This window comes from Mustela lutreola, chromosome 6, assembly GCF_030435805.1.
Source record: "Mustela lutreola isolate mMusLut2 chromosome 6, mMusLut2.pri, whole genome shotgun sequence".
NCBI classification, from domain to species: domain Eukaryota; kingdom Metazoa; phylum Chordata; class Mammalia; order Carnivora; family Mustelidae; genus Mustela; species Mustela lutreola.
The window spans coordinates 151,619,956-151,635,712 of NC_081295.1; the positions used below are offsets into that span (position 1 = coordinate 151,619,956).

At 41.5% G+C, this 15,757-nt stretch overlaps 1 protein-coding gene across 3 annotated transcripts in view; it reads left to right on the top strand.

Annotated features, from left to right (window-relative positions):
• CDKAL1 (CDK5 regulatory subunit associated protein 1 like 1) overlaps positions 1 to 15,757 on the top strand; it is a 640,699-nt gene that overhangs the window by 387,135 nt on the left and 237,807 nt on the right. For all 3 annotated transcript variants that reach the window (XM_059179446.1, XM_059179445.1, XM_059179447.1), the window contains one exon: positions 4,424 to 4,590. In XM_059179446.1, the coding sequence (XP_059035429.1) occupies positions 4,424 to 4,590 (167 nt within the window). The remainder of the gene's footprint in view (positions 1 to 4,423; positions 4,591 to 15,757) is intronic.

Consider the following 15,757-nt stretch of genomic DNA (forward strand, 5'->3'; position numbering starts at 1 on the left):
TTTTTTTTTTTTTTTTAAGAAAAAGACAAACCATAAACATCTAATTAATGTGCCCTTGTCATCCTTAAAACAGAGGATCTGGAATTCAGAGGAGAGAATTGGATGCATATTAAATGAATACAATAGTCTCTGTTTCTAATTCCTATTCCTTATTGGCCGTTGAGGAAGACGGAAGTTGGGCACTGGAATGGGATGGTGGAGAGAGAAGCAAGGGAAGGGCGGAGGCAGGCGCGAAGGAGGCGGAGGGAGAGGGCGGAAGCGCGTTCGGGAGAAGAAAGACTTAGCACATTCTGAGGTGAACTTCTTTTAAAAATTTTTTTGTCGTGGGTAAAGATTTTCTGGCTATCTGCTGTCGTTCCCTTTGGATCCCATTAATCACTGTTTACCGTTTTCCTGTTTTTGTAACCCTCACTTTTAGAGACTCTACTCCTAGTGGAACAAATGAATCACCTTTGTGGGGTAGAAATTTTCCAAACGATAAAGCCAGAGCCCCTGGAGGAAAAAATCGGTTCTCTGATTAGATGAAATCAGTCTTGCCTATATTTTCATCTACTACATCGAAGCCCCTACATAGGGCCAGTTACAGTGAGTCCTAAGCTTTTGGAATTGAGTTTTGGCCAAGTTTGATTTTCAAAAAGGATTTTCTTTGCTGTGAGACTCTTTTATTGAGGATATTATCTTTTTTTTTTTGGTCAACCTTTTATGTCTTCTCCTTTTTCTGTCCTCTGTCATCTCAGATTACTCTGGAGCAAAGTTCAGAATCCAGCTGTGGGGGTGGTTCTCCATTTGGGCAAAATACCGTGCATTTGAACTGTAGGCTGGTCTCTAATTACTTGGGCAAAATGATAATGGATTCTAATAGTTGAACTTTTAGAGGACTTTCCCTGGTAAGACACATTTTATTCCTTCCTAGTATGTGATCATCATTTCACCAGAATTAACAGAAACAAACGGAAGATAGATGATCTGATGAGCCTGATGTTCGTTAGAAAAGGCAAAATGAACAATTTCAGGAAAACAAAAATCAGATGGATGAACAATTTTAGGAAAAAGTAAAATCTCTCCTCAGATGCTTATAAAAAGCTAATTTCTGTCCCACTTTTCCCACTGCCTACTTTCCTTTTTTTGCACGGGTTTATTTTTACAGGCCTGGGAGTTTCTACTGGGCATTCATTCCTCTTATCTCAGTTCTTCCTGCTTGCATCTTTTTTTTTTTTTCGTGTGTTTGTTTTCCTGACACGTATACATCCCAGTCCACGTTGGAGTGCAGACTGGGCCTATCTCATAGTGGCTGACATCATCCGCCCCCCTTGAGTCAGCCCAGCTAGCCTCTCATTCTGGTGTCTGGGGCTGTGTTCTCCAGTCCCCGCCCCGCCACCCCGCCACCCCCCTGCCCCCACCACCCCCCTGCCCCCACCACTGATAGGGATGTATGTGAAGTTCCCAGGGTGTCTGTTAATGTCCCCTTGCCAGCTCCTGGATAATAGCCAGTGTGAGCTCACAGAAGCTTAATGATGAATCCATATCTGTCATGAGTTGGAATTGATGCAGGGCACATAGTAGGGAAGGGCTTAATAAATGTTTGATAGACCAATAAAGAAACGAATGTGCAAAGGAATATAGCTCATAACCCAAGTCCTCAAGGAATGAAGCTGTTTAGGCAAGCCCTTCTGTCCATAAGTATAGCCAATTAAGTGTGCGGCTAGAAGCACGCATGTGTCCCAGCCTCCATTAGTGATCACAGTCTGCAGCCTGCACTTTCCCTGGTGAATTCAGACGCAAGCGGACCTGACAGGAACCGCTTGCACAGTGAGTAATCACCAGACTTCCCAGAGAAAAAGATGGCAGGGAGGAATTCCGCATTTAGCTTCACCGCTAGTGTGCGATGACTTTCTATATCCCCACGATTGGAAGGATCAGAACTCATTGGAATTCTTGAGATAGAACCTTGCAAAATCCGACTTTCTCACGTTGATTAAGAGCAGAATCAACTCTGACACCTTTTGGGAGGGAATTGGCAAGGCCCGGTTTGCCAAAAGTCCTGGGATTTCACATTTTGCACATGTGCTCTCATTTCACTGTGTTTTAACCCAGGTTGCTGTTATATAGAGCATTTTAGCAGCCTTGATCTTGGAGACATCAAGACCATTATTCCTGTTGTTGCTCTGATTTAGTGTTACAGCTGCTTCCTCTTTATGTGATTTAATTTGAAGTTTCAGCCCACCAGGGGGCTATTGGTCCCCACCTATGCGGCTTTAAGAGCTGGCTGCTGTTTTCTGCATGGATGTTATTTCCATTCCTATTCATAGTGATTTTTCCCCCTTCTATATTCATCCAGCAACAGCAAGGCACTGTTCCAGGAACTCGCTCTCTCTACATAAGGTGCAACATGGAACCATTTGGATGGAAAAATTATAAATTAAAATTATTCTGTTCATTTTAAAATATTCATATTGTGTTGCTCAAGTGCCAGTAACTGGAAAATCAGGGATAATGTCCTGTTTTTATAACCTCTTTCAGAGTGTTTTAAAATCCGTATATGCTGTTACTTAGCCATCTCTTTTCCTGGAGTGGATTTTGTGATAAGATTAAAAACAAAACGGGGTGGGGGGGTGTTGTAGGAGTCCACTGTCTGATGTAATATTCAAATAAAGATAATACCACTGATTGCAACCCTTCTTCTTAAAATAGAAAAATATTTACTCCGTGTGCTGGGAATATTTATAAAACTGTCTGACTACAAAGGTAACCTATGAGCATGGCAGACTATTCCTTTTGAAGAGAAAAGTTTTTATTAAATGATTAAAACTAAGCAAACGTTTATTGATTTCTGGAACTACATATTTAATTGAAATAGAGAAAACCTGTGTGTTCACTGGACTACCAATCTGCAGATTCTGAAAACATCTCCAACTTTTTCAATAGGGCTGTTTTCTTGTTTGTTTGTTTTTGGTTTTGTTTCTGTTTTGATGCCTCCAGTTCTCCATGCTAAGTTATTGATTCTTTAATTGCAGGAAACTAAAATTTTGTTTCTATCCTTGTATTTTCTGTGTTGTACGGGTGTGTTTGAGGATGTGCATGTCTCAGAAAGATAGACCCTAGGGAAAAGCGAAATATGTTTTTATGTGGTTTGGCTGGTTTGGGGTCAAGTAAATATATCTCTTATTCTAGAGGAAAGAGTACTTATTGGAGATCTCAGCTCCGTGTGGATTTTTCCACCTCTGTGGAAGGCATTAAACAGAGTAAAAGTCTTTACTTTCCGCTTCTCTTTTCTGTAGGTTTTTAGGTTCACAGTCACACAAAAGCCATGTGTTTTGTTTGTTGTCTCCCTTGGCTGGGAATATTTAAATGTATTTTTAAAATTTTTCTCTTCCATCAACTGACGACAATTTAAAATTATAATTTGAAGACTCTTTCTAGAAATGTACACTTTTGGGTCAGGCTGTCGTCTTTGTGGGCCTGGTGTGTGTGCCGAGGTTCTTCTGAAGCAACAAATCACTTTAGCATGAACACATTTCACAGGGCTGTTTCATTGTTGGTCTTAGCTTTGTGTGAATCATTTGGCCTTTTAAAATAGGCTAATCCTTTAATCGAATATGCTTTCAGAAAGGTTCTGAAAACCTGGGTGGCTCTTGTTAACTCTCTTTTACTCGTTTTAAATAATACTAGGTTATCCAGACGTGTTTCTTTTTGATTTTTGAAAGGATGTTATTGCAGGCCATAATATTTAAAGTCAGGATTCTCCGTAATAACAGTAACAACAAAACACACACGCATTCTCCTAAAGTCTGATTGATGGGAAGCAGGACGCAGCCTGCCAGTAAACAGGTTTTTCAGCACAAATACTTGATACAGCAACCGACTTCTTTGAACACTGCAATATAGAGCACTCTATTCTTAATTGAATAAAGAAAACAAATTAGAATAGTGGCTGCAGGAGAAATGGGTACCTCATAATTAATAATTTGTGAGTTAAACCTTAACTACACTTGACATTTTTCTTTGGGCTGGCGACAGACTGATTAGTGAGTTAACTCCTGGTAGCACCTCTTCTGCGCAGTGACTGTTTCAGTTCCAAGGCTCACGGTGCTCCATAAAATAGGTCTTCATTGTGATGGGATTGTCACTTTCGTCCTGATCAAAGTGCTTCGGAGGAAGCGCGGCTGAACTGATTGGCTGTGAATGTTAATCACTCCATAGGACGCACTGATAATTTACAGCATTGTGGTAACTCTCTGGTGTTCGTAAAATGAACTTAATAACCCAGTGCCACCACGGGATAAGCTGCTTTTTCTCTGCAGTTGAATACCCCGCCTGCCCGCATAATGGTGTTGAGTAATACTGCATTAAAAAGAGCGAGCAGCTGTATCATGAAGGAAACAGCTCTGCAGCGGATTTGTTCATTATCTCCTTTGATTCACAGAGGGCGTTTGTGAGATATGGTTGACCAGCGAAGACACGGGGGCTTACGGCAGAGACATTGGCACCAATCTCCCCGCACTGCTGTGGAAACTGGTTGAAGTGATCCCTGAGGGAGCGATGCTGAGGCTTGGCATGACAAACCCACCCTATATTTTAGAGCATCTGGAGGTAAGGCAAAGCGCCCCATTTCCCTGCTCACACAGACACGCTCCAGCCCAAGACAGGGTGGCAGCCTCAGCAGCATCGTACGGTTGCATTGAAAACCTCTTGCACAGGATCATTATTATTTTATTTTATTTTATTGTGGTCCCGCGTTCCTAGGAACGAGTGGAGAATTTCAGACCCTCCTCTGCGTCGTCAGTCGCACATCTTGATTTTGCGTGCTCTCCGTTGATGAACGTTGCTTGGGTTTTCCAGCGCTCACCCCCTCGTCACAGTGCTTTCTTTCTTCTTCGCAGCCCCTCAGACTCCCGTGGCATAAGTGTGCCTCGGTTCCTCCGCTCGGTGCCCCGATCTAGTCCAGTTCAGGCGTGCTACGGCATTGCATTCATTTTGCATCCGGCCGTGAGCACGTTATGGGAACCGCTGTTCGCCCTGGCGGTAAGGGTGCGGGGCTGTAAGTGTGCGGGTGTTTTAAATCTCCTCCCTTTGTCTGGGGATGGTTAGGGATGAGGTGGGATCCCAGAGAGACGCAGCTTGGTGTTCCTCTCCTTGATTCTCTCGTGGTCACTGTGAACACGAAGGGGTCATGGCGACAGGAGATGCCTGGTCTCATTTGTATCCCTTCCCTGGGTCAGGCGCTTACCCTCAAGGAGCTTACCGTGAAGCTTGAAAAATGGACCCGTGTGCAAGTATCTGGTATCGGATGACACATGCCACAGTAAATATGAGCAAGAAACAGGGACATTTAAGTGAAAAAGTGCATGCCAGGATCCATGACAGCTATTTGAACAATAAAATAATTACATTGGACCCACAGTTCTGGATAAGAAATTTGATAACTGCTATTGGAAAATCATGTGCAAAGTATAGAAACAAGTCGCTTATACTTTTTTATTTTTAGATTTTTTTTTTTTTTTTAATTTGACAGAGAGAGATTACAAGCAGACAGAGAGGCAGGCAGAGAGAGGAGGAAGCAGGTTTCCTGCTGAACAGAGAGCCCGATGTGGGACTTGATTCCAGGACCCTGAGATCTTAACCCACTGACCCACCCAGGCAGCCTGTCACTTATTCTTTTATCCTCTGTGTTCTTTACAGTTGTTTTGGGCAGGAAAAAAACATTCCCGAATCTAAAAGCAAGCATAGCTGCTAAAATTTAATGCCCAGATCCCAGTGAACAATCAACAATGGTAAGATTGTTTCTGTTGACTTGACTGGAAGCCTGTACTTGTTGAAGTTGTGCTGAAAAGCCTCCGCCTCCCTTACATCTGCAACGTCTTTTAGAAATTCTGAAATCAGATTTGGTAGCAATCTGATTGCTAATTACAAATACACAGTGAAGAAATACAGCAGTTTCAGTTTTGTTATTCACATATCCCCCAGCCAGATCTTTTTGGTAAAGGGATATGATAGGTTAACTTTAGTGCTTTGGACAGTGGGGGACTATTAAGATTTGCTATTGAAAAACAAGTTGCAAATGTATCAGTTTATACATAAGCCTGTGACCCAACACTTGAATAAAGCAAGTGACTTCCCTCTAAAAATCAAATATGGTTAAGTCCTGCTCCATTTGAAGTAAATATGCTAGATGTGTGGTTTGAAACAGATCTCAGTGAGGACCAAGGGAACCCCATAGTACTAGAATCAGCAAAGTTCAAGTAGGGAGTAGACATAAAGGGGAAAATCATACATAGGTTCCGAGATGACTGAATAAAGTACATCTTGGAATGAATTCAGCGCTTCTGTTAATTGCAAGGTTACAGAAGTAAATGCTGCATTTGTAGCAAATCCTCTGCCCCGAATCTGAAGTAGTGCCAGAGCTGTTGACCTCCACATGCATGCTCCGGGAGAACTTCTGAAATCAGCAGAAGTTGCTAAACCTAGCTTTACACTTCACCTGGAAAAACACCAGATGTTTGGTTCATACGTCGTGGTTGGGGTGACAGCAAGTTCTGATTGTTGTGACATTACCCTTTGAAACCTCTCGCTGTCTGGTATCTGTAATGTCGGCCTTCCCTCCTCCACTGCCATCTTGACAAGGCAGGGACCTCGTCATTTCCATCTCTGGGTGTACCCGACCGAGTGGTGGTTCAGTAAATGAGTGAATCAAGAATGAGTCATGGAAGGGCCTTCTTCAAAAAATAAATTAGAGAGCCCACTCTATAGCCTCAAACTTTCGAGTCTTAACATTTGGGTCAGAAGAGGCTACAGAAGATGACAAAGTAAGTGAACTTCAAGGATGAGAGTTTGTCCTGAAGAAAAGCCACTCACTCCTCTGTCCTTGGTACGCTGGGAGTCACCCACCCTGTCGCACCACACCAAGGGAGTAGGAATCTAAGGGAAAACAGGAAATGAAACAAACGAGCCGAAGTGTGCAAGAGGAAAACTACCCATGCCTACCTGAAAGTACAAGCTTGAAAAAGCTTCCTTTGACATCTGGACAAGACCTTCGCACCTTGTCCAGTTCTTCTCATTCTCCCCTGAGCAGGAGAGCCCAGAGCGCGCCATGTTCCCCAGACACACCATCCATTGTGTAACAGGAAAGGGAACTGAGCTGTGGAGCCTTCCTTGGCTCCTCCATGTGAAACAGGACGTCAGGGAAGGGGGGGAGCCCAGCCGCGCTGAGCCTCGGCCCGTGCCCACCAATACGTTGTGCTTCCTCATTTTCCTCTCGCTAAGCTGAGGGCACGCTGCTGAAATTACCTGACTTATCTAAAGAGTGCTGGAGAGAGTTCACCAATAAGAAAAAAAAAAGAAAACAGGAGAAAAAAAAATCAAAACAAAAATAACACCCGTGAATGACAGATGGTGATGTCTTTTAAACTGTGGGGATAGAAAGAGCCCACTCTTGAAACAACTCCTCATGCTTTAAAACCCTCACAGTGAGGGTTCCTTGAGAATTGTATTGGTGGGAACATGCCTTCTCAGGTTTCTGAAGATGCTTCAGGCTGCAGACTTTAATTATAGAGGATTTCACTGGGCTCTTTTCCTTCTCCATTGTTCTGTTTACTTCACATTCACCGGACTTTGCGATCTTCCTTAAAATGTTTTACCAGCTTGCTTGCTTATTTTTGTATCTATGTATTTAATTGAACAGCTTAAAGGGGAAATTCTTCTTCTTCTTCTTCTTTTTCTTTTTTTCTGAGAGAGAGGAAGAGAGCAGCGGGGAGCACAGAGGGTGAGAAGGAATCTTAAGCAGGCTCCACGCCCAGCATGGAGCCCAACATGGGGCCCAGTCTCACAATCCCGAGATCATGACCTGAGCTGAAGTCAAGAGTCGGACACTTAACCCATCGAGCCATCCACATACCCCACAAAGGCGAAATCATTTAAAGGAAAATATCAGAGTTTCTGTGATTATTTAAAAGTACAATGTGGAAAAATAGATCTATGGATAATAGGAACAGAATAGTTGATTAAAAAAATAGATCTCTTGATAATAGGAACAGAAGATGCATATTATAGTTAACATAGGATGTACTTTTAAGGTATTATCATGAGTCTAGGGCCACCTGCTTGGCTTAGTCAGTAGAGCATGTGACTCTTGAACTCGGGGTCACGAGTTCAAGTCCCATGTTGAGCATGGAACCTACTTAAAAAAAAAGTCTAGCATTATGTGTGGCACTTTATATAGTAGACATTAAAGAAATGTGTAGTGAATGAAAGGGAGAGAGGAAAATTCTTAATCCTTAACAGGCAAGTAGTTAAGTGTTGTTTGGAACATCTATAAATCCTATTTTTAACATATTCCTGCCTTAATAAAATAATTTGGGATGCATTTTAAATGATGAGATAGTTGACAAAGAGATAATCTCAAACATCGTACTTACGTATATGTATCTTTGAAAAGCATCCTCGAATTGCAGAAACCTAAGTATAACCTCATGCAGTACTTACTAAATATGGACATGAGGTCAAAACAATAGATAAAGCAATGGATTGAAACCTATTGGCTCATCTTAAAGACCTTGCAGACCTGTCTGTTACCCATAGGAAGAGGACACGCTCTTTAGCTTGGCCTACAGGGGCCTCAGGATGCCTTCTTCCAATGCATCCCTGTGTTCCCACGGCCTTGGTACCCTGTGATGTCTCCTGTATGCTGTGGCTTTTTCATCCTCCTGAAGTTTCTACTTGAACTTCTGCTCTTTCCGTTCCCACCACGCAGTGACTGTTGGTAGTAATGACGGAATCAGACGTACTGCCGTTTGCTGCTCCGTTCGTTGACGCGTAGATGGCCCCCACATGGCAGAAGAGAGAGGTTTTTGTGCTGTGTTTGCTCTCCTGTTGACATTATGGAGGTAATAACCGAGGCATCTTCCTCTTGAGTGAACTCTGACCTTACAGAGGGTGGGGTGACTGGTGAACTTGCGCATTCTTGAACCATGTTGCTTCGTGTTGCTCTCCTGGTTGTAGATAGCCCACAGCTAAGGATGAATTCAGGCAACATGGTACCCGTGAACCCCACAAGGTGTCTGGAGGCCAGTGGCAGGGGCACACTGGCTACCTGTTCTCGGGCTCCAGATCTCTGGTACCTTTTTTCAAGACTGCCTGATAATAACATCAGTACAGTTTGTCGACTGGTTGTTATTTTCAAGAAACCACACCGATTGCTTTCCACACATTAACTCTTTTCCTTCTGAAAATAAGCTACTTATAGAGATGTTATTCTCCTGATTTCACTGATGTAGAAGCTACATCTTAGAACGCTTTAATTATTAGTCAGATTATATAACTGGCTAGCAGCTGGACTCTTCTTTTTTTAAAGATTTTATTTATTTATTTGACAGACAGAGATCACAAGTAGGCAGAGAGGCAGGCAGAGGGTGGTGGTGGGGGAGCAGGCTCCCCGCTGAGCAGAGAGCCCAATGCAGGGCTCGATCCCAGGACCCTGAGATCACGACCTGAGCCGAAGGCAGAGGATTAACCCACTGCGCCACTCAGGCGCCCTGGACTGTTTCTTATCCTATCTGATTTTACAGCGCTTTCTGCTTCCTCCATCTTTCACAGAGCGCTCTCTATCACCGCCCAGATTCCCACCATGCTCTGTCGGCCTCCGTCCGGCATCCCCGTGTGGGCATTCATCGCCCTGCTCTAGCATCCCTCACTCACATGTAAACCCAACAGAACTGTCACCACCTTTAGGGAGAGGCCATCTTGGTCATCTCTTTGCACTTCGGTGCCTGTGACGACAGGCCTGATGAATGTGGACGGAACGATGCATAGCTCTTCCGGACTGCCTGTCTCCTGAACGTTGCAGTATCTTCAGATCTGTGCCGGGCATCTGGTTTTGGAAGACCTTGTGGATGGTTGTCATGTGTGTTTCTCACTTAGGAGTCACACTTCTTTGAGGAGATACGAGATGGTGAGGGAAGATCCTTCTAAGGGATCCATTTTATTTATTTGTTTTGCTAGCATTCATGATGATAGATAGTATCTTTAGAACTACCTGGAGCAAATGAGCTCACTGTATGATTACTTAATTTATAGATCATCTAGGCTCTTAGCTTCTTTCTCCTCCTTCCCGCTCCTTAGCTCTCACTGTTTTCTTTTTTTTTTCCCATTTTGTTTTCTTTCTTTCTTTCTTTCTTTTTTTTTAAATAATCTCCCATCAGAGAAGTCAGCAGTGGATGGTCAAGAAGGAGAAATTAAAATCAGGCAATTTGTCTTGTTTTTCATTTTATGGGTTGGCTGGTAAGGAAAAATTATTAAAGCTGTTGACTGGGCAGGGATAAGGGAAGGATCTATGGATTTTATTTATCTAAGCTGTTCGGGTTCTCCCTGTGTTATGAATAATCTGAAATAACTGTTATCTCCCTTAAGATTCCTACATATCTTAAAATTGTATCTGAATTTTAGTACATCACTTGCAGCCTGGTCCAGAGAGAGCAAGTTGATTAATCTGGATCATAAATAAATACTTGTTGTTAAGTACCTAACTACATTCAGAGTTATGAGCAAATCAGATTACTTTTTTTTTTTTTTTAAGATTTTATTTATTTATCGGGGGGTGGGGGGAGAGCGAGCACAGGCAGACAGAGAGGCAGGCAGAGGCAGAGGGAGAAGCAGGCTCCCTGCCGAGCAAGGAGCCCGATGTGGGACTAGATCCCAGGACACTGGGATCATGACCTGAGCCGAAGGCAGCTGCTTAACCAACTGAGCCACCCAGGCGTCCCAGATTACTTATTTTTCAATTTATATTACTCTGGGAAATATCACTAAAATTACTATCCACATTGCTATTATACCACATTTTATTTAGCTTCAGTTAAAACATATAGTTTTTTACAAGATTTACATTTAGTACATTTATGTTATGTTATGTAAGATGGATCCTAAATAGTGATGTTTAAAGTGTTGTATCTGTTTTTGGTTGAGAAATCTTGTAATGACTAATAGTTTTCCACTACCCTTGGTTTTTATATATTTGATTCCACTTAAATGATCGTACATTCTAACCTAATTGGATATGTATCAAAATTAATTTATCTGGTAAAAGACAATAAATACGCCACATGGTAATTTATGAGCACTAATGATATGTTTGGCTTTGCAGACTTCTAAAAACTTCCTCATGGTTTCAAAATAATAGCAGTTTCAGTACTTGCTCTACCTCTGTTGTGTCAAAGCAATACAGAATTTCTAAACTGAAGTCGATAATTCACATGGGGGCCCTTAAAATTATTTTTCCTTATGGCTTATACTTTTCAGAGTAACAGAAAAACATGCAAACAGACTTTGTGCTGTTGTATATAAAATATTTCCCCTTTTTGATAAATGGAAGGACAGGCCAGGTGATTTATTTTAAGCAAGAAGGTGGAGAGGAGAAATCTATTTCTGCCATCCAGATCGAGCTTTGGGACATCAGTGTATGATTCGATCTGACTGTCGGTTCCCATTTTCCGGCCAATTAAAATCCTCAGCGCTTCGTTCTTAACCTGGCATTTGTGAATTTCAGGAGGTCCCTGACACGTCTGAAACTGGAAGCCAAAGTTTGTGCCTTTCTGAAAATCGAGGGGAGGGGAGACTCTCTCAAATACTGAAAGGCTTTTCTGGGAGCCTAATGCTGAGTGCTGGGAGGGAAGGGCAGGGAAGGATGGGGGGCAGGCCCCAGCGCTGTTTGCCACATGATTCGATGATTTGTGATGACAGATGAAATTAAAACGCTCCTCCGCGCAAGCGTGATTGCAAGCTCCTTTCTCCCGGGCCTGGGCTGAGCAGCAGCGCAGCTTCAGTGGGGCCATCTCCGACCCTTCCATCTCTGCCCTGTCATTGCTGTGACCCTCACTTGATTCCTCGTCACCTCCCAGCCTCAGAGCTCTAGCCCTGCACAAGAAGCCTAAGCTTTTCTCAAGCCCAACAGCCCCTCTGTAAAACTTCCATAGCGTGTTGCTTCTTACTCTAGTCTCAGTTTGCAATATTCCTTCTGGGTGGTGAAGCCTTGTGTTTCTTTGCAGATCCAAGGACCTAGAATAGAAATGAACTCAGAAACATACAGACAGGATCTCGGCAAGTGACTCTTTGTGTCTGCCCTCACACCCAACAGACTCAACAGGTTTCATTAGGAATTTTATGGTCCCCATGTTTTCTGGGGAAAATGAACCATTTTGTGGATGAATGTTCCTCATGTTGAAAATTCTAGTTACATCTGTCTTCCTGGGAAGTGCAATGGAAAATGCATTGGTTTAACAATTCTATTTGTATGGCCATCAGTGATATATAGAGACCTACCCAGTGGGCTTCTCTGCTATCTCAGTTCCCATTTCTGAACTACCAGATAGCACAGGTGGGCATCTAGACCCTGTGTGGGAATATAAATGATCAGATCATCTTTGGTTATGATGAAGATGCTTTAATCCACTTTGTAGTAAAAACTTTCTGTATTTCTCAATCTCTAATATCATTTTTCCCCTTGCATTGGCCTAAAATTTTGAGTTTTGCTCATGAAATCCAGTAACATGTGGATATTTATTCTTTTGGGAATTTTTCCTGGGAGGACATTTCCTGAGAGGGAAAGTACATAGGGATAAAACATGTGTCAAGATGATAAGTGAAAAGGCCCCAGCAAATGCTTTTGTAAAGAAAGTGACACCATGGTCAAATATACGTACCCATGTCTCTCTCTATAGAGATCTTTTAACAAAGCAAAAGACTTCTGTGTATATATATGAACATACATATTAGAAGTTATATAATATATATTATTTATTAAAATATATACAATATGTAATATAGTATACATTAGATATATTGAGAATTATATACATGAAATACTTTCTAGAAGACTTCGGGAATATTCTAGAATACTTGAAAAGACTCAAATTTACATATTTCAGTCGTGGCATACAAATGTTCCTATTTCATCTTTTAGTATTCCTGTGTATATTTCCATTTATAAAGGAGGGTATTAGATATGTATGTGGTTTAATTTGCATCTTAAAAGGCATTTCACATTGCCATTCCCCTGAATCCTTAATTTCACAGGAGTAGCTGAGAAGGCTTCCATGTCACCTGTCAAAATTAGTATAGTTCAAACACCACAATACACCATCTGTGGGCTTTATCTTCCTCATTAATTTAGGAAGTCACTTATGCTCAAACCATTGAGAAAGGCTGCCTTTGACTTTCCTTCATAAGCACAGAGAGCCGCCAACACACAAGGCAATCAACGGTCATTCCTTTACATTTTTCTTTTGATTCTAGGATCATTTCTCTATTGATTTCTTTGCTCTGATAGCTTATGAAAGGCTACCTTAGGCACTTGCTAATTCAGCACTTAGTAAAATGAAATCCTCATATTTTATATCAGGTGGGTAATGGAATTTTCAGATGATTCATGGTGTAGAACAGAAAGGTTGGTAATGAAGTTAATGGTTCATAGAATGCTATAGTGACAGTCTGCATATTTTCCAGAAAGTACAATTTCTTCGTTTGCGTCTATTCGTGTCTAATCTACTAAATTGTTTCTTCTAGGTCCCAAATGTATCTTTTCTTTTCCCCACATCTTCCTTTGCGTACCACAATAATAATCGGCATGAAAATGTTAAAGTTTCAAAATTGAACTCTGAAATTCTGTAATGCCATTTAACAGTAAATAACGATTGTGCCCTAGATTGGAGACGTAAAGGTTTTAAAATTATTATTATTGTTAAGAACTCCTTTATTTGCATGTCATATAGCAAAACTGTCAAAAAGATTAAATGGGCATGAGCGGTCCCTGTGCAATCAATCATTTTCAGTATCAGAGTTGCTGTATGTGGTCCAGAGAAAATCAAACTGTAATGCTGAAAGTAATTTTTAATTAATTTTTCATTAATTTAGGGGGGAAGTCCATTCTGTTTTTTTTTTTTATAGCATATATTTTTGCGTGTTTTTAAAAATCACTGAAAACTTTGCCACATGTAAAGCAGTGTATGATTACAGAGAAATACTGTGGATAAGTCTCTCTCTAATATATGGCAACAAAGAAAGAACTTCCTAATTACATGTTAAAATGTATCTTTAAAAAAGTAAGCTTTATATCAGCTCTTCTTACCCCATGTCATATGGAATATCAGCCTTCATTCTGATCACTTGAAACTTCAGACATTAGTCTTCTGATTAACGTTTAACTGTATTTTCAACCTTCATTTTTTTCCTGCCTCAACAAAGCCTTTTTTTTTTTTTGTTCCTCTATTCTGTTACTGCCCATGTGTCAGTTTCCTAAGGTTGATGTAACCAAGTACCGCAGACTAGGCTGCTTAAAATGACACAGATTTATTCTCGCCCAGGTTGGGAGGCCAAAGGTCCAAAGTCAGAGCGTTGGCAGGCTCAGTTCCTTTCTGGAAGCTCTGAACTGAGAATCTGTCTGATTTCTCTGTCCTAGCTTCTGGTGGCTACTGGCAGACTTGGGCATTCCCTGGCTGGTAGACACGTCACCACAATTTCTGTGTCAGTCTTCACATGGCCTTCTCTCTTTGTGTCCAGATTTCCTCTTCTTTAGGGGTACTAATCATTGAGTTAGGGCCCACCTTAATTAAGTTTGACCTCATTTAAACTGGGTGATATCCATGAGGACCCTGTTTCAAATGATCGTATTTATAGGTACTGGGGATGATGTCTCCAATATATCTTTTTTGAGACACAGCGCAACCCACAACAACCTTGTTTTGCGGTAAACAGACATTTTCTAGGATGCCATTTTAATTCCATTGTTTTATCTATGTTAATATCCGTGTGTGTGTGTGTGTGTGTGTGTGTGTGTGTGTATAGTTAGTTATTTTCTTCCTGGGTGCCTTAGAGGTTACAGTTAATACCTTAATTTGTAGCAGTCTACTTTGAATTAATACCAATTTTATACTAGTATACAAAAACTTTTATGTATACCTTAGTTCCTTCTCCCCTTCTGTGCTGTTGTTGTCATACCAATTACATTTTTGTACAACGTATGCCCATCAACACCTTTCTTACATTTTTTTCTTTAGTGAGAGAGAGTGTGAGCAGCGGGGGTAGGGCAGGAGGCAGAGGCAAGTGGGAGAGAGACTCTGAAGCAGGTTCCATGCTTAGCACAGAGCCTGATACGGGGCTCCATCTCATGACCCTGAGCTCACAATCTGAGCCGAAATCAAGAGTCAGATGCTTAACCAACTGACCCACCCACGTGCCCCCTCATCAACACATTTCTAATTAGTGCTTTATGCCATTGTCTTTTAAATTACATAAGGTAAAAAACAAGTGTTACAAACAGAAACCACATTTATACTGTCTTTTCTATTTATCTGTATAGTTTTCATTACCAGTGCTCTCTATTTTTTTCATGCAGATTGTAGTTACTGTTCTAGGGCCCTTTCATTTCAGCCGGAAGAACTTCATTTAGTATTTTTAACATAGGTCTGCCAGCCATGTAGTCTCTCAGTTTTTGTTTATCTGGGAATGTCTTAATTTTTTTCTTCTTTTTTTGGAGGATCCCATCTGTAGATTTAGAATTCTTGACTAACAGTCTTTTTCTTTCAGCCCCTTTTATGTCATGCCCGTGCCTTCTGGCCTCTGTGATTTCTGATGAGAAGTCAGCTGTTAATCCGATTGGGCATCCTGGTGGGTTGTGAGTTTCTCCTCTCTTGCTGCTATCAGGATTCTCTCTTTGTCCTTCCGCAGGTTGATTGTGAAACACTTGGGGTAGATCTCTTGGAGCTTATCCCAC